Below are 20895 nucleotides of genomic sequence, written 5' to 3'. Positions count from 1 at the left end.
GAGCTGCTGTAGAAAATGCCCCCTGAAAAAAAAAAAAAAGCCCCAACAACTAATCCGCTGTAAGCTCCGCAAGCCTGCTTAATTAATGAGGCTTCATCTGTTTGATAAATTTAAGTTCCCTGTATATTTGTCTAAACTACCGAAAAGAAAACATTGTGACAAGTTCCTGAAGGAAAACCTGCCTTAGGTAGCGATAGCATCGGCAGCGATACGATCAGAGTTTGCAGTGGGCTCTGGGCTGTTTTGGGAAGGAAGGGCTAATCCTGTTCTGCCAGGTGATCCGGATCAGCGCTGTGGAAAGCGCTCCGATGGCTCCACAAAGGCTTGTGGGGCTCGGCCGGGGCTGGAGGGGCTGCGGGGCCGGGCTGGGCTGTGCCCGCTCCGCCGGCCGGGGCGGCCCCGCTCACCCCGCTCCATCGCCCCCGCTGCTGCCGCCAGCGGGCATTTCGTTTGCAAACTTAAAGGCAAAAGCAGCTCAAATTTGGATGGTTATTTATTTCCGTCTCCGTCCAAAAGGAAACGAAAATAGCGAAAATAGTCCTTTAGGGCAAGAACTAGACTTTTTTTTTTTTTCCTACCCCCGACCCACGAAAGGTTTTGAAAACTTGCTCTAAATGCTCCGAGCCGGCGTTGCAATCTTTCGGGCAACTCGAGCGGGTAACGCTAACGTTTTTAGGAATGCGCTCCCGAAAAAAAATCCTGCCGGTATTTCTCAGTCGTCCCGAGCAAGCTTAAAGCGAAATAGCTGTGGGGAATCAGGCAGAGCTTCGCTTTGGGAGAGGGGGCTGGGGCAGGGAAGGAGATCGGCAGAGAGCGCCCGGGTGCCGGTGTAGGATCGTGTAGTTTCCTGACGGGTTCCCGTTTATCTCCTCGTCTGACTATGCTGCGGTGCGATTTTATGCTGTACTTAAAAATCTGGGCAAAAAACAAATGTTTGTTTAAAAAAAATATCGACCGGTTGCTCTAAATCGCATTAATTATTCAGGGTAGATCTATACTTCCTTCGTGTCAAAGTCAAATGGATAGCGCGTTCTCTCTGGGCAGCGAAAGCAAACAGCAGTGGACTTTTAAAACAAAATGCAGCGCTCGAGATTTACCGGGGAAAAATAGAAGCAAGGAATGCTTTTAGGGGAAAAAAATTAAAGGGAAAAAACCCGACTATAGGGTAGGAAAAGGTATGCTGTAATTCTGACTAAACTGTGGCGAGCTGCTGTGCGATGCTTCATATATTCCAAGATTTAAAACAGAACCTTAGAGTAACAGAAATATAGCAGATGTTGTCACATGCTGAACTACAGAATATATAAGATTTTTTTAGACGCACTTTTTTTTAATGGAAACTAGAAGGAGGTTTAGAAAACATCAGTCAATATGTTGAGCTAAGGCTTGGGCTAGGTGTTGCATTTAGCCTATCTTTACATCTCGTGGTTTCGTCTATTTAAAAAAAATATTCCTTCTGAGATTCAGAAAGAATGTATTTGCCTAAATTTAAGAACCATTCACAAAAAGTCAGCGTAAAGTTAAAGTAATATTTTTATTACTATTTGCAACAAGTCAGTTGTGGGGCACATAATCTGACCTTGGCACCGAAATACATTTAACATCAGTAAAACTTTTTTAAAGGGAGATTTGTACATATAGTTAAATAATTTTTTCACTTGGTGACAACATTCAGGCAAACAAGAGAGCATAAGAAAAAGACTATACATGGATTGGAAAATGTACCTTTCGGGTTTCGTTTTGAAGTTGCAAAAGTCCGATCGCTTCTTTTTGTGACCTTTTAAAAATTCACATTGGAGGACAGGAGGAGAGAGGCTCTTCCCTTTTTCTGTGCAAGGCGGTGAGAGCTTATGCCGGGAGAACCGTCGGCAAGTTTTTAAAGGCCGAGCTGCAGGTGGCTGGGGGGGTGGCGGGGGCGCCTGTCTTTCGCCGCCTCTTTCCGTCGTCGTTCGCGTTAAATAGAAAGTTTTTTAGGCGCCTGTTGTTGTTTACGAAGGGCGAGTTTTTGTGCGCGGGCGTGTTAACCCTATAGCTTGTCGAGGCTTTTGGGATTGGTGAGGATTTCTCTGGCTAGCCTCCAGGTCTGTTTGGCAGCGCTTTCCAGGGCCGAGTGGGGTTTGCCCTGAAAGAGGTCTAGGTTGGGCAGGAAGTAGTGGGGGCAGCGCCGGCACTGCAGGCAGGAGATGAGCTGCAGGAGGATGCCGTTCAGCCGGTCGCCCAGGCACGCCTCGTCCCAGTCGGTCTCCCGCGGGTGTTTCTCGCACTCGTACAGCAGTAGCGTCTTCATGTGGTAGTTGTTGAGGGGCTGCCCGGGCAGCTCCAGGTGCCGGTCGCGCAGCGTCTTCAGCACCGACAGGCACTTGTTCCGGCAGCCGCCCATCAGCAGCCGGTTCTCGGCCTCGCCGAACTGCAGCACCCACGCGTCGCTCTCGGCCGAGCTCTGTTTGCCCGTCAGCGAGTAGCACTCCTTGGAGAGCAGGTTGAAGCCCTCCGCCTTCACCTCCGCCACCCGGTTGGGGCCGGGCCAGGGGATGTGGGGCATGGGCCACTGCGCCGCGCTGCGCGGCCAGATCCCGGTGCACTTGAAGGCGGGCGTGATCTGCACCACGTAGCGCTCCCGGATGCGGAGCTTCACCTCGCTCGTGTCCGCGATCATCTTCACCACGTCCCGGTAGCTGCACTTGTCCACGGCCTGGGCCACCAGCGTCTGGAAGCGGGAGCGGATCTTGCGGGCGGACAGGTAGCCCGAGGCGGTGATGAACTCCACCCAGAGGGACATGCTGCGCTTGCGGCCGTCGCTCAGCTTGAGCACGGCGCAGCCCGGCAGGGAGCCGTCGTCCACGAAGTTGAAGACGCCCATCTGGTTGAGGTAGAGCACCACCTCGAACTCGGTGGGCGAGATCACCTCCAGCCCCTCGTAGCGGGCGTCGATCTCGCTCAGGGAGCTGATGAAGCGCGGCTCCTGCACCTCAACCTCCTTCAGCACGTCCGACACGACCTTGCACACCTCCCGGATGGTCTTGGCGATGGCCGCCTTGCGCGCCTGGCAGCGCTCCGTGTAGTATTTGTTGAGCTGGTAGACCAGCTTGGCCTGCGCGGCGATCATGTTGGGGCACAGGTCCGGGCTGTACACCGGGCTCTCGCAGTACGTTGAGGGATCCAATGCTTTAGCGGTGGCTGCAGCTTTGCGGAAGGCACCGGCCAAATCGCAGACCCCCACCGCCTCCGGGAAGAAGGCGGCAGCGGCGCGCCAGTGAGAGCAATTAAAGAAATCGGGGAGGGCGGCGAAGCACAAAGGAGCGAAGCCCAGCGCTGCCCCGGCGAGGAGGAGGAGGAGCGGGCCGGTGCGGGCTCGGTGGCGGTGCTCGTGATGCCGGAGCCGCTGCCGGAGAGGCGGGCAGCCCCCGCGGGCTCCCGGAGCGCAAAGTTTTGGATGGCGATGGGGGCAGGGAAGTCTGGGCTGCCTCTGCGCTCAGGCGCCCACCCCCCCGCGCAGCGACAAAAATGCCGTTTCAATAGTTCATGGAAAAAAAACCCCAAACAGCAAAGAAACTTCCCCAGGACTCGCAGAAGGTTCCCGCAGAAAAGCCGGTCGGCGGCGAAGTTTAAAACCGCACACGGTACGAGAGGAGGAGAAGAATGCGAGCAATGCCCTCAGCGGAAGAATGAACTCTGTGTCTGTCTGTCTGTCTCTCTCTCTTTTTCAGTCCGTGGCACCGCCAGAGATGTGCATGAGTTTGGCTGCCGCTCGCTCAGACTGTCAGGGGGGTGTTGTTGATTTCCCTTTTCCTGCTGGAGGCGTTGGCTGAACCCGGCTCTGTGGCTGTCTCTATCTTTAGGCGCAGACGGGTGCACTTGGTCTGGGATCTCTCATTCCCGTCCTGCAGCTCTACATAGATTGTGGTGAGAGAGACTGTATGGAGAGGAGTTGTTGCTTTTTTTTTTTTTTTTTTTGTTGTTGTTTGTTTTCTTTGCACAGACTGTGTTTTATCCTGAGCGGGAGGAGGGCGTAGCTGCCGTGAGCTGCCGTGCCCGGGATGGGTTCTCCTACCCCTCCCCACCCCTGGAAGTGCGCGCCGGGGCTCCCGGTGTCCGCGCCTCTGGCTCCGCTCCTGCCGCGCCGTGTGCCCGCGTCCCTCTCGCGGCGCTGCCGCCGGGCCCTGTAGTTTATGAATGGGGCCGCGCGCGGGCGCGGGGCGGGGCCGCGCCGCCAATCGCCGCCGAGCTGTCAGCGCCGCGGCCAATCGCGGCTCGCGGCGCGCGCACACGCGCTCCCGCCCCCGGCCCCGCGCCCGCTCCGCGCCGGGACTGGAGCCGGGATGGGCTGCAGGGCTGGAGCCGGGATGGGCTCCGGGAGGGAGGCTAGGGGCGTCCCGCCACCTGGGGCCGTGTGTATGTGTGTGTCGGGTGGGGCGAGAGGAACACCAAAAAATCCCTGTAATTTCGCTGTGGCGGCCGGTGAAGGGCGAGGTGAGCTCGCTTCTCCCTCCGCCCGTGCAAGGGGACCCGGCGGCAGTGCCGGTGTGTGCGGGGAAAGGGGAGAGGCGGGCCGGGGCTTCACCGCAGGCATAAATCTCATATCGCTTAATGCCGGGCTGCAGCAGTGAAAGTGAGACCGTCACCGGAGTAGCGTGGCACACCTTGTTTTACTGCCCCCAGTCACCTTAATTTATACAAATCTTGTGTCATAAAGTTCTTTTCATCCTCCTAAAGCGGAGGATTGAGTTATTCAAAAGGAAATGATATTTTATGCAAGTTTGTATTAATAAGAATATGGAATGGTTTGGACATAAAGCCGTAGCCCCGTGGTGTCAGGTCGGAGGGAGCCCCGGGGCAGTACCTGCTGCGGAGGAGCCTGATCTGATTTTCCTGCGGGAACTTAGATGGAAGGGAGGGCATTTTCCACACCTCCGGTGCTCGGGGCGAGGGTGCGCAGCTGCTTTGCCCTCCCCCGGGCCGTGCAGTGCCGCGGTGCGGGCCGGCTCTCGCCGCCCGGGAGCCCCGCCGGGGCCGGGGCCGTGCAGACGCGCGGTGCGCTCCTCCGTGCGGAGCCTCCCGGTAACCCGGTGGGGCTCGGCTCCTTGCGCTCTCCGCCTTTGGCTGCAGCTGACTGATTTTAATAAAGAAAATACCGCCGTCTGTTTTCTGTGTGCGCTTAAATTAGAAACATGTCTGGTGCCGGCCGTACCGCTGCAAGAAGTAAGTATAGACGTGCCCGGCGCCGGTGCGGCTCCGTCCTTCGCGAGGAGAGGAGCGGCTCCCGGCTTCCCTGCCTGCCGCCGGGGCACGCTGCGCCACGGGATGGAGGGGCTGGCCCGGCGGTGCCCGGAGCTGGCAGCGGTGTGAGGTGTCCCCGCCGGGCCCGGCCCTGTCGGGAGCGAGATGAGCCCAGAGAAGGCTCCGAGGGGTGCTGGAGAGGGGACGGGCTGCCCCGAGGGCAGAGCGGGGCTGGCGCCGCTGCTCTCACGGTCCCTGGGTGTCCCGGCGATGCGCGGGCTGGAGCGGGGCTGTCCCCCCGAGGCGCGGGTCGGTGCCCGCGGAGCTGCTCCCGGGCGGCGCTCGGAGCTCCGTTAGCGGAGCTGCTCTGTGCGGCTCGGCCGGGCCGGCGGGGCTGCCGGGTCCCACGCCTCGCCTCCCGCTGCCCTCCGGCAAAGGGAAGAGTTACTTAGGGCTGGGGGTGCCTTTCACACGCCACCGGGGCGAACTCGCTGCCGGGCTGGCACTGCTCTCCGTGCCGGTGAGGGCTCTGCACAGCCGCCCTCCGAGCGGAGGTGGGCAGGAGGGCTCCGCGGGGTCTCGCTTCCCGCAGAGAGCGCCCAGACCAGGGTTTTACCGTCTCCTGTGCGCGGAGGAGGTTGCCGGAGCCTTCAGGCGGCCCTGGCAGTGGAGGGGGCACACGCGTTCCTTTTTTCAGGGTAAAAGGAAAGGTTCCATCTTTCAGGAGGAGAGGGTGATTCCCTTCCCACCCCCCCGAAAAGGTGCCTAATGATGTAGCCTTACCAGTGTTCAGATTTAAAACAATTCATTACCAATTTTCCTGCCTGAGGTTGAAGCCCTAGTAAATAATAAATCAGCTAAACAAAAGCTGACTTTAATTTATTGCCCCAACGCTAATTAGAAACATCATTTGAGCAATAAACTTAAACACTTCCAGCAAATAATGCACGTGAAATCCTTCTCTCCCGTGTCTGGGCGTTTGTGGCCGCACTGCATTAAGACCAGCTTCATCTGTGGCGGAATTTGCTCTCGCCGGGATGAATAATTGAAGGGGGAACAGGATCCGAGGAGGCTATAATTGAAGAGCCCTTGTCACCTCTGCCTTTATGTATGTTAGTGTAGAAGTCCATCAGCAGCTCCTTGATGGTGTATAAAACGAAGTGGCATCCCCTCCAGCAGCAGGAGATACTGTATTCCATTAAAAAAGACCATGTGCGTGCGTGTGCCGCAGAGAGGGAAACTCTCAGGGCTAAAAGCCTCTTGAAGTCTTCAGACCGATTGATCTGTATTCTCTCGTTATAATCCGTCTCATCATACTTGAGTTAATGAGGCAGGGGCGGGGGTGATCTGATGGTCCTTGACAAATTCATTAGGGAGGCTGCGGGACATTTTATTTGACTGTTAAACATCGTGTTTGTTTGGTTTAAGCAGTGCCAACATCAGCATGCCGCTGCCTGGAGCTATAGTGTTTTGTTAGCGAGGGCTTCTGTAAAAAGATACAGGGAAGGGGACGCGGTGTGCAGCGTTTGCTCTTGCCTTGGCTCCTCCTGCCCCCTCCCGCTCGTAGGGCACGGAGCTCGGGCGGGTGTAAATCCAGCCGTGCAGGCGAGGGATGTGCCACGGTGTTCTCTTCACACTCGGGATGGCAAAGTAGCAGCGAGGGGCTGCCGTTAAGACTTGTTTTTCTTTTTCTTCTTTTCTTTCTTTTTTTTTTTTTTTTCCCATCAAGAGAGCATTATGGATTTGTGTTAACCGCTGAAACAACAAAAGAAAAAAAGGCTGGAAAGCAGCTCAGAGTTTTAGCAAAAAGCATGCAAGTTTTTTTCTGTGTTATGATATAGCATACTTTCATTTGATTCCCTAACCAGCTTATCGACGTGGCACACATTAAATATTTCAGTCTTTTAATAATGACTGGTGTATTTTAAAGTTTCTATAACATGCTACTGATATAAGGTGTAATTTTTAAGGTAAATCAAAGTTTAATCAAAGTGACTTAAGGCTATTAAAGGATTTCTGCCAAGCCTGTCCTTTGTCTCTCCCTTGCTGAGAGGCAGAGGGAAAAGTGAATTCAGGAGCAGGTGCTGCCGAAAGGGCTGAGAAGTATTTTTAAGAATAGCATATGAAATATGTATGTGTTTGTATATGCTTTGTTCGTGACAGCTTTGCTTATGAGACCCAGCTAGTGTTCCATTATTTTCTAGTAGTTGGTTTCCTCTCTGTCCTTTCATTTAATGGAAACAGTTTTGCAGAAAACGGAATAATTAATCTGCTTGTGGAACCTAGCATTGTGTTATTTTTTTCCTGGAGATCAGTCTTCAGACATTCTCAGCTTTAAGTGCTTTGTAGGACTCTGCTTCCATTTATAGAAGAACTGTATGGGAAAAGAGCTAGTGCCCTTTGCCTGTCATTTTCATACATTCCTGCACTGCTGATGAAGCTTGAACTGCTGCAGGGAATGTATGGATTTGAAAAGAAATGATTCAGTAATGCACGTTGCGTTTCTCCATCGCAGAACCGGGTTCATAGTTACAGCCAGCGCTGTGCTGGGTTTGGGGGATAAAATTCCTTTTGCATTCGATGGTGTACAGTGTGTACCTTTTTTTGGGAGTCATGGCTGGGCTTTAGTATCTGCTGATCTGTTTTAAGGTCTGTGTGTATGAGGTTAGTTGATGGCACACACCGGAGGAGTAAGGATGATTTCATTTTTACCAGTGTCATTCATGTATCTCATCAGGCTTAAGTGTTGTAGAAATCTTGTACCTTTTTTTCCCTGTGAAGATTGAGTGGTATGGTAATTAAAGAATTCATACATGTTTTTAAGTCTCGCCTAGCTTTCATTTCTTTAGCAGGAGAGGGGTTGCTTCCAGCTACTCCTTTAAGTAGCTTATTTATGCTTTCCTGTTCAGTCTTAAAATGTGAACGTGTTCATAATCTGGTGTTTAACCATAAACAATCTGCTACTGAGGGACTTTTTCTAATGCTTTGAACTTTGCATTAGAGGTGGCATCTTCTCTTTTCTCATGGTGACTAAGGGTGACTTCTTTTAGCTGTCGACTGGTTTGAATGCTAAATACTGTTTTGTAATTTTTTCTTTAATAAGTTGGCAATCAGGGAGAATCAGACATATACTAAAAAAGAGCAATTCTAGTGCTTTTGTAAAATTTTCTTCTTGTTAAAACTTCATGTGGGCCTTTTGTTGGGATGCAGTTAGTGTGGGTGCATGCTGTTTTATCCATTAGAAGTAACCAAGTTCATGTGTGTTGGCTGTTCTTTATTTATAATAACTGATTAATTATACTAATAGCATCACTTTTAAGAAGTGAAAACATGTAATATGCCAGAATTTTCTCAACTCTGCCTCCAGTTGAATGCATTAACTCTTATTTGCTTGAGAAAAAAATATGAGGTGGACTACAGAGATAACGTTTGGTTCTTAATAATGCTGAATCAGCACTTACTTTAAAATTACGAAAAATACAAAGATGTTATAAGCCAAATCAAAGTTTTGGAAATGAAAAAAACTATTTGTTTGCATGCTTTTGGGTTTTTTTTGTCAGTAGCTGCAGATGATTGTTCTGTTTATTGCCTTAGATGTTGAAGTCTCTGCATATGCGTGATGATGCCAACAGACAGCAGCCTGTGTGGTTTTACTGGTTAGATAGTTATTTCTGAGATCAAAACCTTCATGCACCTTTGTCAAGACAAAGCATATGTATAAGTTCACCTAAAATTGTCTGAGTTACATTTAAAACGTCAGTTTCTAGGTCCAGAGGCAAAAGCTCCTTGTTTATAAGCTTATACTTAAAAAGGTGCTTTTTCAAGTACAACGTAGAGCAGTGTGAAATCCTCTGCTCCTCACCAGCCACTGTACAGGTTATAACGTTTCAGTGAGTTTCTGTGAGGGCAGTTTATAAAGGGGAAGGGTGTTGTGGGAGGAGGGAATGGAGGGGGCTCAATCTTCTCAGTAGCAGTGGTGACCAGCACAGAATAAACCGAATTTCTGTCTCGCTCTCCTCCCTGTATTTTAAGATGATTTTGTTTTGACTTTGAGTCTGATAGGAAAAGCATGAAGTTTTTATTTAATTTAAAGGAAGTCCCATTTGAGCAGTCTTCTAACTTTTCCCTCATTCAAATTAAATGCACAGTTAGAACCATCTACTTTTCTGTGCATTGTACTTCATAGTTTTGAATTTTTATCCTTTGAAAGTACTATGTTGACATAAAAGTAGTAAACTACAACTTTTAAAACCATTGCAGGGGTTTTGTTGCTACTTCTAATGAGAGAATCAAATCATAGCTAATCCTATTTTATATCTTGCTGTGCATATCTTATTTCAGAATAACTTCTCTATGTTAATATGCTGCTCTCTTTTTAATTTTCTTATGAATTAGGTAAAACGTGTGTGCAAAATAGTTCAAGGTACCATCTCCCACTGCTGGAAAGGGGAAACTGCATTGGCTCAAATAATGTATAGAAGCCATCTGCATAGCTTAATTGAAATAATATTTGGTGATCTAAGAGATGGAAATTGTTCCTTTTCTTTAACCATCTGAAATAAAACTAGGATGTAAACCAGCTGTCTTGGCCTATGGAAATCAAGGTTCTGCCAGTCTGTTTCTTTTCTTCATTTTCTACTTCTATCTTCCTTTATTATCTTTGTATCCCAAGGAGTCTTTCTTATTTTCTAACTGGTTTTGTCTGCAACAAGGGGCTGGGTTGGTGTGTTTAAATAGACTCTGGATAGAGTGAAAAATCTTTGATCTATGGCTATGACTGCTTCCAAATGATTTGCTTGCTGGGACTGGACACTGTCCATGCCCTTTCACTTCGCTATCAGATAGGCACACAAAAAGGACTTGACATGCTACCAGATGCATAGTTAATCATTGCATTAGGTCTGTAAAGGGGACCATCCAGACTCAATTAGGTCTACCATTTTTAACTAGTGTTTGCTCTGTAGTTTGTTTGGAGTACAATATTAATTCTGACTGCCATTCTGTTTATCTAAAAGGGCTTTAACGCAGTTCTATGCTTTCGTTTTCAAGGAGTCTTCTCTGCATTTGTGCTGTTTTGTGTCTGTTTAAAACATTGTATATTTGGTACCATGTAACAAATACTGCAGTGTAACATATTATCTGAAGCTTTAATGAAAAAAGTTTTTTATCTTTTTGTAATTCAGCAATTTTCCTTTCTCAATTCCAGTTTCAAAAAGTGCATTTGAAATAACCTAAATGCAGCAGCTGGCATATATTGAATCAACATTCAGAAGTAAAGCTTGCAAGGGTATCTGGAGTTTTGGAACTGAGTCTTAAATGCTGAAAACCAAGTGGCAGCATTTTTCATCTCACTTATTTACCAAGAGCTCATTTTTGTGTCTGGCACTGCACAGTTTTGTGTGAGAAGGATATTAAGGGTGCATGAGTTAAAAAGGTCCAGCTGTAGAGTAAAAAAGCATTACTTAAATTATTGTTCTGAATCTTGCCTGGGAGTTCTAGGAGTAGTTTGTGTATTTACATTTACAGTTGTTAACTGCGTGCACTCAGTAAAGTCCTCTGAAAACTCCTGGCCTTCTCAGAGTTTCAAAAAATTAGTATTCACTACAGTTCATAGATGTAGCCAGTCCTTTCATGGTATGAAGAAGCTTGGGTGTTCAAATTCTATAAATTTTTTGGATCATTCATGCTGTCTGCATTTTCCAGTCATGAGCATATTGTGTATGGCAGGGCCATGAAAGCAGGAACATGAAAGGACATAAAAGACTTTTTGATTGAAAATTAAAATATAAGAAAGGAGGCCTAATCAGAGACTTTAAAGGTATTTTCATTTGGTTTTAATATTTATTTATTTTGGAAGAAAGGAGGAGTAAGGCATTCAGCTATTAACTTTTAAAAAAAGTCTATATGTAGTTATAAAAACTGTTGTATTAAACTTCAGATTATAGTTCAGCCTTTACTTAAGATCTGAGATTTCTTGCTTTAGTTCTTTGCTTCATGGTTGTCAATATCCTTTGGAGGAGGGCACATGCATTTAAATGTAACATTTATCATTTAGTTGTAGTCACAGGGATATTTAGAAGTTGCTAATGGACTTCCAAGATGCAGGATGTACAAGTGGATACTACTCAGAAGTGCCAGTTAGGACTCTCGGGGGACTTTTAAATAATTTATGGCTACCTGCTGCTCCAAAATACAGGTGTGTGTCTGTGTATTTTCCATTAATGTTTCGCATTGATGCATATAAATACTCAGTGGGCAATAACCCTAATACAGGAGTCCTTTAGAGGTGCAGGCAGGTGGCTTTTCCCCATCCATCATCCGTCCTGGAGGTTCATTCTGACTGGCATCTGCATGCCAGCACGTCTCCAAAGGGGAATTGTTTGTGTACTTTGGGGGCTTCCAGAGTGCGAACTTGAAAGAAAGTGGGGCTTGAAATGCGCGGTCATTTGTGAATTTATGTTTTATCTCCCTTCACTTGAAAATTTATGAGGAGAGTGACTTAGGGTGCTTGCGTTGTGTGTTCCAGGGCTTGCCCCCACTGATAACACCCTTGTTGGCGTGAAAGTGCAATGCAAATTATGACAGTTACAACCTTCTGTTTTGTTTAACCTGTCAGTGGATTTCCTGGCTCAGTGCTGAGGGCAATGGCGTGTTCAGCGAGTTCCATATTCACCTAAACTTAAAAGGTCAGGTTTCTACAGGCAAGCCTAGTCAAAGCCTAATTGATGAGGAGGGCAGGGGGACAGAATTTACTGTTCTGTTGGCTAGTTTCATATCGTTAGGTTGTCCTGAAAGCATCAGGCAGTCACAGCCCCTTTCATGTAAGTGCTGACCCTAGACAGGAGCTGACAATCAAAGGAGGCAGCCACAGGAACCGGTGCAAGTAGGCTATTGATTTTTCAGTTAGGTCTAAGTAGTTTGTAGTATGGGTAATGGGTGACAGAGGCAGGTATGTCATTATCAATGAGCTCCAGAACAGCAGCGACAGCCCCCGCTCATATTTCCTTCAGCACTGACAGTAGGCGTCCTGCACTGGTCAATAAATCGCCCAACCTTTCACTGACAAGTGACTTGGGGCTGGGGGGGAGTCAAAGAGCTAAACTTCCCATGCTTGAACTTGACATGGGTGCAGAGCAAGGATCTCGACATCTGCGTTCCTGGCTCGTCGGGCAGGGAGCCCAGGAGAACGCAGGGAACAGAACAATGGGAGCTGTGCGGCCACGCAAGGTTGGCTTTATTTTGTGCCCTCTAGAAAGTCCAAGATTTCCCTGAGTTCGAGTGAAATAGCTTAAAACAGCAGCTTTCTGTATCAGCATGATCTGCTTCAGTAGTTAATTTAGGTTACCATGGCAGGGCTTTGTTTTTACTTTAGTATTGCTCTGCATTTAATCAAGGTTATACTGCCATAGCAGTACAACAATCACAGTCTGCCATTCAAAATCCACTTTTAATTCCTAGTTTCCTCTTCTTAAATTTCATGTATGGAGAGTATTTAAAGATATTGGAGGTTTCATATAAATCCAAAGTGTTAGCAATACAGTTTCTGTTCTGACTACCAATGCTGTTTTGGGTCAGTAGTGGAGGACCAGTACTTTAGGAAGCTGAATAAAATTTTTATGGCTTGGATTTTACTAGCTGTGGTTTCTGAATTTAATAGAGGTAGATCCAGATTTTAGCTTTACACTTAATTAAATTCTGAAAGATATTGAGAATACGTAAAAATTGTAATAAGTGGTGGTTTTTTTTGGTGTTTTTTTTTTTTTTTAAGTATACTTGTATGGAAAATCAGTTACATGAACTCATGCATCTTAATCTGAATTTCATGAAGTTTTCTGGTATTGTTACTTTATTTGAGCAATGTAAGTTATCTGCATTTTTTTTAGAAGTTGGAATTCAGTCAGGTTTTATGCTGTGCACAGATGTTAACAAAATAGCATATGCTTATAATTAAAAAAAAATCTTTAGACAAATTGAAATAAAGCAGAAGAGTAAATGTTTTGAAAAACTTCCTTAAAATAACTCATTGCTATGGTATCTTGTTCAACAATGTTTGTAATGTTACACAGAGCAGGAATCTGAGACTGTGTGTGTTGAATAGCTGCAAAGTATCATCTGTGACTGAAACTTTCATCTGTCTGCAGCAGCTAAAGCTGTTTTCTTCATGGCTGACTCTTTAACTGCAAGGGCAGTGTTGACACAGACGCAAGAAGTGGGGTTGAAATTTATCACTGGATTATGCAATCCTTTAATAAATATTTATATAAGCTAAAAACCTGAATACCTGTTTATTTGGAGCAGTTATGAAATTGATTAGTTGTAAAAATCTGTTTAGATACTGTATTTACCTATTTGCCTATTGAACAAAGCTTTGGAAGAGGGACTGGCTAGCTGTCTTCCAGAGGAAAAAAAAAAATTTAGTTGGATCAAAAGTGTGCCAGGTTGTTTGAGTCCTTCCATATTTAATGGGAGTTTTTCTTCTCAGTTGTTTTCTTTATCCTGCAGGGCCTTTTTTGTTTTTTCTTTTGTTAAACTAGGTGAAAAGTACAGCCATGCAACCTGAATCTTACCTTTTCTTATAAACAGGTCCAGCCTCCTTTACTGTATTTTTAGTGTTGCTGGCATGCTGTGTTATTGCAGAAATGTAAAGAGGAGCTGTAGAAAGGCGACAAATTAAATTTTCATGAAAGAACCCCCTAATCAGCAGTGACAGGGTAAGAGAAAGATGATTGCCACTTGGTCATTGTGGAGAGGCACTTAGACTTGGTGTCAAGGCTTCTGTTAATGATGACTAATGTCTTTCTTGGAGAAAACGCATGCTCAAACATGCCACAGGCCAGAAAAGAGTGGGGGAATAGGCATGTTAAGGAAAAAGGCTGTGGATCCTAAAACAAAAGCTTAGGTCTTCGGATGAAAAGGGCACAGTGTTTTTGCAATGTCAGAAGGCACACCTATGGAGCTGTTCTTGTTGCACTCTTCAAGCATAATAATAATAATAATAATAATAATAATAATAATATAGACATACACTATTGTGGTCTACATGGTGTCTGTTACTTTAATTAAAAAAGGAGATGGTAATGACGCAGATGTGTAAGCACTCTGGTCAGAAATAAACAGTCACATTTACTCTTCTGTTAACAAAGCTTGCTTTTCTAAAGGAACAAAAGCTGCTGCAAAATATTCTTACCTAAGCACAGGCTCTGTTCTGAATAAACCTTCCGTAGTCAAATGTAAAATGACTCCAAAGACCTTTTTCAAATCTTTAAGCTTTGGCTTTTAGGTATATTGGCAAAAAAGAGGTGGCACATGTCATTCCTTCAGCTTTTCCCAAAGTGAGACCTTTCAGAAGGGCATTTGCAATGCTTGTCATATTTTTTCATATATGTTTTATTGGCCTGACAAGTCTAGAGGACCATGAGAAAACAGATGTCATTGCATTCAGACAACTCTAATTACTCTGGGATTTTTGCAGCCTCAGTGCCTGCATGTAGCTGTCGATTATGACTGTTTATGTGGCCCATCATGGGTACACGATGCACATTCAGATGGTGTCACCAGCCTTTGTGTTCCCTATTATCACACAATAAGATGGAAAAATCAGCAACAAGCATCACAACAAGGAAATGCCTTAATAGGAGACTTCTACATGCATTTTGCTAAAGATTGCATTCGCAGTCCTTATTAGATTTAAGTGTTTCAGCATCTGTTTGCTAACTGGAGTGCAGCACGGTGGCTGTCAGTGTTCACCGTGGTTCTTTATGTTGCAGGCTTTTGTTTTCTGCAATTGCATAAACACCACCTGAAAAATGCTGATTGACCCAGCAGTTGTCAGAAATTTCCTGCCTCTAACCTTTGTACCAAACAGAGATTTTTCTGTGTCACAGTTCACATTAGAAACCAGCATCCTTATTTTATTCTCTTACAGATTGTGTTGGTACCTCCTTGGTTAAATTTTCTTAGCGACTCTGTCATTTCAGAGTCTCTTCTTCCTCTGCAGCAGTGACTGCTGCAGGATTGCTAAGGCAAAGTTCAAACAGTGGTCACGCCATGGCCTCACTTTGTGTGTTATCTTGAATTTTGGTGCGTGTTTTATAAGCACAACAACCGATGTTAATCACAGATTGGAAAATGAAAGCTCCAATAATGTAACTTCACATGCTGATGAAGCAGAAATGGAAGCAGCTTTATCAAAGATGTATGATGAGATAAAACTGCAGTCTCTGCTGTACAGTTATAGTAATTATGACTAATGAACCGTCCAGTCTGGATGAAATGGCATGCCCACAGGGACTGTGGCCAATCACTTGTGACTTATGCAAGCTGAACAAAACATTGATGGTGTTCCAGATTCCCTGTAAGAACAGGAAGTGTGGTCTTTGTTTGGAACGTCGGCTTTGTCAAGTTATTTTCAAACAGTTTAGCAATAAATGGCATTAGTAAATAAAAGTCTTAAGGGTTAGGGTTTGTTAGGTTTTAAAATGGGCATAAAAAATTAAAATTTGTCGTGTCAAATATACCTGAATAAAACCCCCTGTGAGGATGGCACATACACTTCAAAATATACATCAGAATTGTTCTGTCATCTTCCAATGGGAGTCGTTGGAAGCACGTGTTACATTTTAATATGCTGAGTACAATGAAAGCCAAAGATACAAAGCATATGAGTATAGGCTTGTATCTATTCAGGTTTACTGTGGTAATTTGGGGTTTTAACAAATTTGCTTGAGACCTGACACTTTCATTTTTGTAGCATGCTGCATTTTAAGCCAGCCATAATTTTTAAGTGGGAGAAGACAGGTGTACAACCTGAAAGACAGTTTCTTGCAGAAACATGGAAGCAACATACAATGAAGCTTCAGTAAGTTTTGACAAAGTATAGATTAGCAGAGTAGTAATTTTAAATCAGTTTATTTTTATGAAGACACTGTGTGTAGCTGTAAAAAAAAGAAAAAAATACCAGAATTCTGAATGCTGAAATGCAGGTTATGCAGAGACTTCTGAATTTAATTATATGATAATAGCAGAGCACAGAAATGCTTTTCTAAATGTAACTTTGTGCTAAATTATTTGGGCCTAGTCTGGAAGCAGTTGTGGGTCAGCAAATGTTTGAAGGATTTGGGAGTCAAATGATCGATATGTTACAGATGTTAGTGATACAGTGCAATCAGTTTAGCAGTTTGACTGAACCCCTCCAGAAGGCTACAAAGAGAAAAATATTTCAAAATTAGTTGCAAATGAACTAATGTAAAAGTAAGAAACCTCCTTCCACCCACTTATCCACCACCCCTAAACCATTTAGAACAAAATTAAAGAATATTTTGACAAAAGGCGTATGTTGGACTGTTGTGCTGTTTAACAGTGGTTTTTTACCCACTCGCACTAGAAATCTCAAATACTTTGACACTTCTGTTTTATCTATTTTGAAAGTATACAGAGACACTTCAAGGGCCTACTAAGAATTAGAATACTTTTCTTTTGTCTCTTGCAACAAAGCATATTGCATCAAATGTTGCAAATGTGAAAATATTGTGTACAGTTCAGAGAATAATGTTAAGATAAACAATGCTGGTAAGTAAATTCTGGAAATGACTGCTTTTTGGTTCTGATAAATAATTAAGGGTAAGATCTTTTGGAGACTGTGGCACACTTAAGTATGAGTCTCTTCCACAATGTCATTTCAGAATCAATAGCATGCAATACATTATGTACATTATCTAATTTTACTGCACAGAAAGTTGCATTCTGATCACTTTAATGTTTGTATGAGGCTTGTGCCAGTGAAGTCAGGACTGCATTTGTTAGATGATATACAAATGTATAAAATTAATTCTCATTCTCCTAAATAATAATTAATTTAAAGTAGTGGATTTAAATACATAGTGATTTTATATATATACACATTTATATATATATATATATATATATATATATATAAAAATGTGTATGTATGTGTGTTGTAGCAATATTTGGAAGAAATTCTCATATGTATTAATATGAACTTGATACTTTAAGATTGTATTTTTTAGGAGTGTACAGCTCTGTTAGTTTTTTATGAAATCACTGGTAAATTCATATAAAATTAAGCATGGATCAGCTTTTTATGTATTTGGGACATCCATTGCTATCCCTTTGTTATCTTTTATAGATCTGAATGCATTATTGGTGCTTCTGTGTAAAATAGCACATGAAGTTGTAGCTACTTGGAACTTGTATAAATGATGCAAATAAAAATTGAGGAGCCTGGGATCTCAAGGACTGAATTTTATCTTCCTGTTGCTGTGTGTGTTTGTGTACATATGTAAGATATCTAGAATGTTGTTATATTTGGGAGCTAGCTTTTTGTGTGAGAGGGGCTGTGTTTGGGATTCCAGAATCAGAACTGTTGCTGATTTTTCCCTTAGGCTTGCATGATAGAGTTGACTTTCTTATGACTGTAGGTATAAATCAGTCTTTTGATTTGAGAGACTTATTGAAATAGAAAATTACTCTTCAGTGCAGGAAACTTAGAATTCAGTGCAAGTGAAAGCAGCTTTAACTTTTGCTGGCTTTTGTAATGACTATTACAAAACAGAGTTGGTCTGACCAGCTTGTCCTGCTTGCCTTATCCATCCCAAAAATATCCCTGATTAGTTTTATGCTCGAGGCAGGTGGAGGAAAAGCTGGTGAAAGTGTGATTGTGTTTGCTTTGTCTAAGATTGTCCTTGTACCCAGGTGTCTTCAGTTGCCCATTTAGGGGAGAGTTGTCTTGTGAAGTTCTGGCAATCAGAGGAAACCTTGGATTAAAGATCTGCCTCCTGTTACTATTGGTGTGGCTTCTAATCTTACCAGTGCTGATCTAAATCCACAAAAATTCATGTAACTGATTTGTATGACACTGTTAGAAAAACAAAGAAGATCCCAGCAGAGTCAGGAAGAAACTATTTTCCTATTACATCAGTTTTGAGATTGCCTGTTTTTGGTGCTGCCCTTGGAACCAAAGTCAAAATTTAAAAAAGATGTATCTCAACTAGTGGTATTGAGAAAAAAAGAAATAGTAAAGTTAACATTTTTTATCTTCTTTTTTTTTCTTTTGACCAGTAGGCTGTAAGTATCAATCACCTTTTGGAGGGGATGATAATAATAATAATACAAAGCAATAATCACTAGCCTCCAAAATGTGAAAACCAAGGCATTTTTGGAAGTGAAATGCTTTTTTTGTTTGAAAACACAAACTTTTCATTCTTTTTGAGAATATGTTTGAAACCTTTCCTTCACACAGTGTTGGGTTTGCTTAATAAAATAACCAGTAATATTTGTAATGAGTATTTTCTACTTGAGTTGATATACAAAAAATCTGATACAACATTCCAGCAGTGAATGGAGATATATATCTCAATAGAAATTGAATTTCAGGTATTTTTTACTCTCCCTACACTTTTGCAATTGTATATTGTGTCAAAGGTATTTGTTTCTCAAGGACACTTGCCAAGCTACTTGTAGATACTTTTATGTTGTTTGTTGGAGTCTGAATTGGAGATATTTTTGTTGTTCTGCCTCCTAGCTATCATTATTTTAAAGCATCATGTTTAACCTTATTTTTTTAAAATTTTTACAGATGCTAGGATCCCATGTTCTCTGTCGCTTGTAGGTGTTGCTTTGCTTTTTTCAAGAATCCTAAACTAATAAAGTAAATATCACACCTCCTATATAGTATTAATCTTTCAGAAGTTAGTCCTGTGCTGGAGAAAATAAATAATTAGAGATAGGTAAGAGATGAATGATGTGTAGGTGTAAATACTCTGTAGATTTAAACATGCTGCACGGCAACTCTAGGTCTCTTTTGAGGTAGTCATGAAAACTTAAATTGTGTGCCTCATATATTTAAGGCCAGTGAGCCCATATGATTTTATTAATGTGCTGTAAATCTTATATTCACGAGCAGTGTTTACTACTGTGCAGTATATTTAAAAGAAAATTTACACCTCACTGCAGAAGGAAGGTAGGCTAGTGAGAAAATGCAAGGGTGGATCTCAGACATTTATCCCAATCTGACAAGTATTTGCCAGGAATTTGCTCCTGTAAATTTCTGCTGGGAGCAAATGGTACTCATTCAAGCCTCAATTTTAATAAAAACCATAAATACTTATTTATGCATACACAGGTGGAGCACAGATATGTCTTTTGTCATTGTGGAACTTTGTGTGTGTGCACATATGGCACACTCTGGATCATGGGATGAGCTTTTAATTTTGTTTTAAAGCAGTCCATTCTTCAGTTTGGAGTAGTACCTGGAAGACCTTACTGGAGACCCTGGAAACCTTTCTAAGGAATAGTGATTGTATTTGTGAGATGTGTCTTTGGCCACATCATTCCCTTCCTATCCCATTTCTTCTGGACCCAGCAGCATTCCCTAGGCAAGAAGGATTGTTACACTGACTCAGTGTGTGAGTTAGGATGAGCCACAGAAACTCAAGACAGGTAATTTTCCACAGAGAAGACTGATTTGATCATTTTTTTGGAAACTACTTGTGTTTTCCTTCATTATAATACCTAGGAAAACTCCTTTTGGTCCCTAGGGAATAGCAGGAGGTTGCTGCAGCTGTGATTGACTCCAGTAGTGAAGCTGCCTGCCTGGAAGTTCCTTGCCTAATGCTGTTGAAAGGGCAGTGATTATGTCACCAAGGAAGCATTTTTTATTTGTGTGGGTGCATTGCAGGTTGCACAGAAAAATACAGTTAATGTACCATGTGTAACCTTCCATGCTCCTTAAGCTTGCACTTCCACCTTGCAGTGGTTAAAATATTAGTCAGCAGTACAAAACAGGTAGTCTCAATGCCTAAAGAACTGTTTAAAGCTTTTTTTTTTATGCTCCTTATGCATTTATACTCTTCAGAATGAAATATCAGGTTCTTATGCCATTTAAAAAGAAGGCATGTGTACTTTGCTATGCAGTTTTCAATTGCATGAGGAAACAAAAGCATTCCTCATGATGGAGATGTGCACAGAACAATTCAAGAAATGATTTTGGAATGTGTGAAAATTCTACACTTTGACATACTTTGTTGCCGCTGAACTTACTCTTGTAGATATGTGGTTATATAATTTGTTTCTTAATGTGTATCATTAGCAGTCATTTCTCTAATTATTATTAAGTATTTTATCTAAATAGCCTCAGTAATAGGAGATCTTTTACAGTTTTTTTAATAGAGTATTGGGGGTTTTTGGTTCTTACTGCAACCTTCAGGAACTTCTTAAAGAAAAGAAGTTTCTGAAGGTTTGTTTTTGTTTTGCCATGTCCTGTTAGAATGGAAAGTTGCTATATGTGGTGAGGAAAAAATGATTGGCACATACCAAGTTGTTTGAAGTACCCTGTTTTGCTTGTGTGACATTATGTCTGGGGATAGTAAAATTCAGTGTACAGCTACATGCTCCCTCAGGTAGCATGGAGCAAGTTTGGTGTGAGCTGCTGTGACCCTGCCCTCCCTGCTCTGACATTGTTTGAGATCTGGAGTGCACACAGGGGTGGCTGCTCCACTTGAGAAAAGAATTCTCCCACCCTAGCAGAGCCAGTTTTCAGCTGCTAGAGCTCCCTGAAATAGTGTGTCATTCCCTGCTACTTGTGCTAATGGAAAGCAGTGTTTGCGGTAGCAGGGGTGTGGAACTGCAGCAGCCTGGATTTGTGTTTGCTGAAATAGCTGT

General features: G+C 43.7%; 2 protein-coding genes across 6 annotated transcripts in view; one reads left to right on the top strand and one right to left on the bottom strand.

Moving 5' to 3' along the window:
- The window catches only part of LRBA (LPS responsive beige-like anchor protein), a 368498-nt gene that overhangs the window by 202810 nt on the left and 144793 nt on the right, over positions 1–20895 (top strand). The window lies entirely within an intron of this gene.
- On the bottom strand, positions 1516–3336 carry MAB21L2 (mab-21 like 2). The gene has a single exon (XM_063158008.1). It carries the CDS (start codon positions 3104–3106, stop codon positions 2027–2029), a length of 1080 nt encoding a protein of 359 aa, XP_063014078.1. The 5' UTR covers positions 3107–3336; the 3' UTR covers positions 1516–2026.

The sequence above is a fragment of the Melospiza melodia genome, chromosome 5, assembly GCF_035770615.1.
Source record: "Melospiza melodia melodia isolate bMelMel2 chromosome 5, bMelMel2.pri, whole genome shotgun sequence".
NCBI classification, from domain to species: Eukaryota; Metazoa; Chordata; class Aves; order Passeriformes; family Passerellidae; genus Melospiza; species Melospiza melodia.
The sequence above is the reverse complement of the archived record's forward strand: the minus strand, read 5'-3'. Positions and strand labels throughout refer to the sequence as shown.

Excerpts from the sequence above, each read along its gene's own strand:
- MAB21L2 (XM_063158008.1), bottom strand. The coding sequence starts at position 3,106 with ATGATCGCCGCGCAGGCCAAGCTGGTCTACCAGCTCAACAAATACTAC.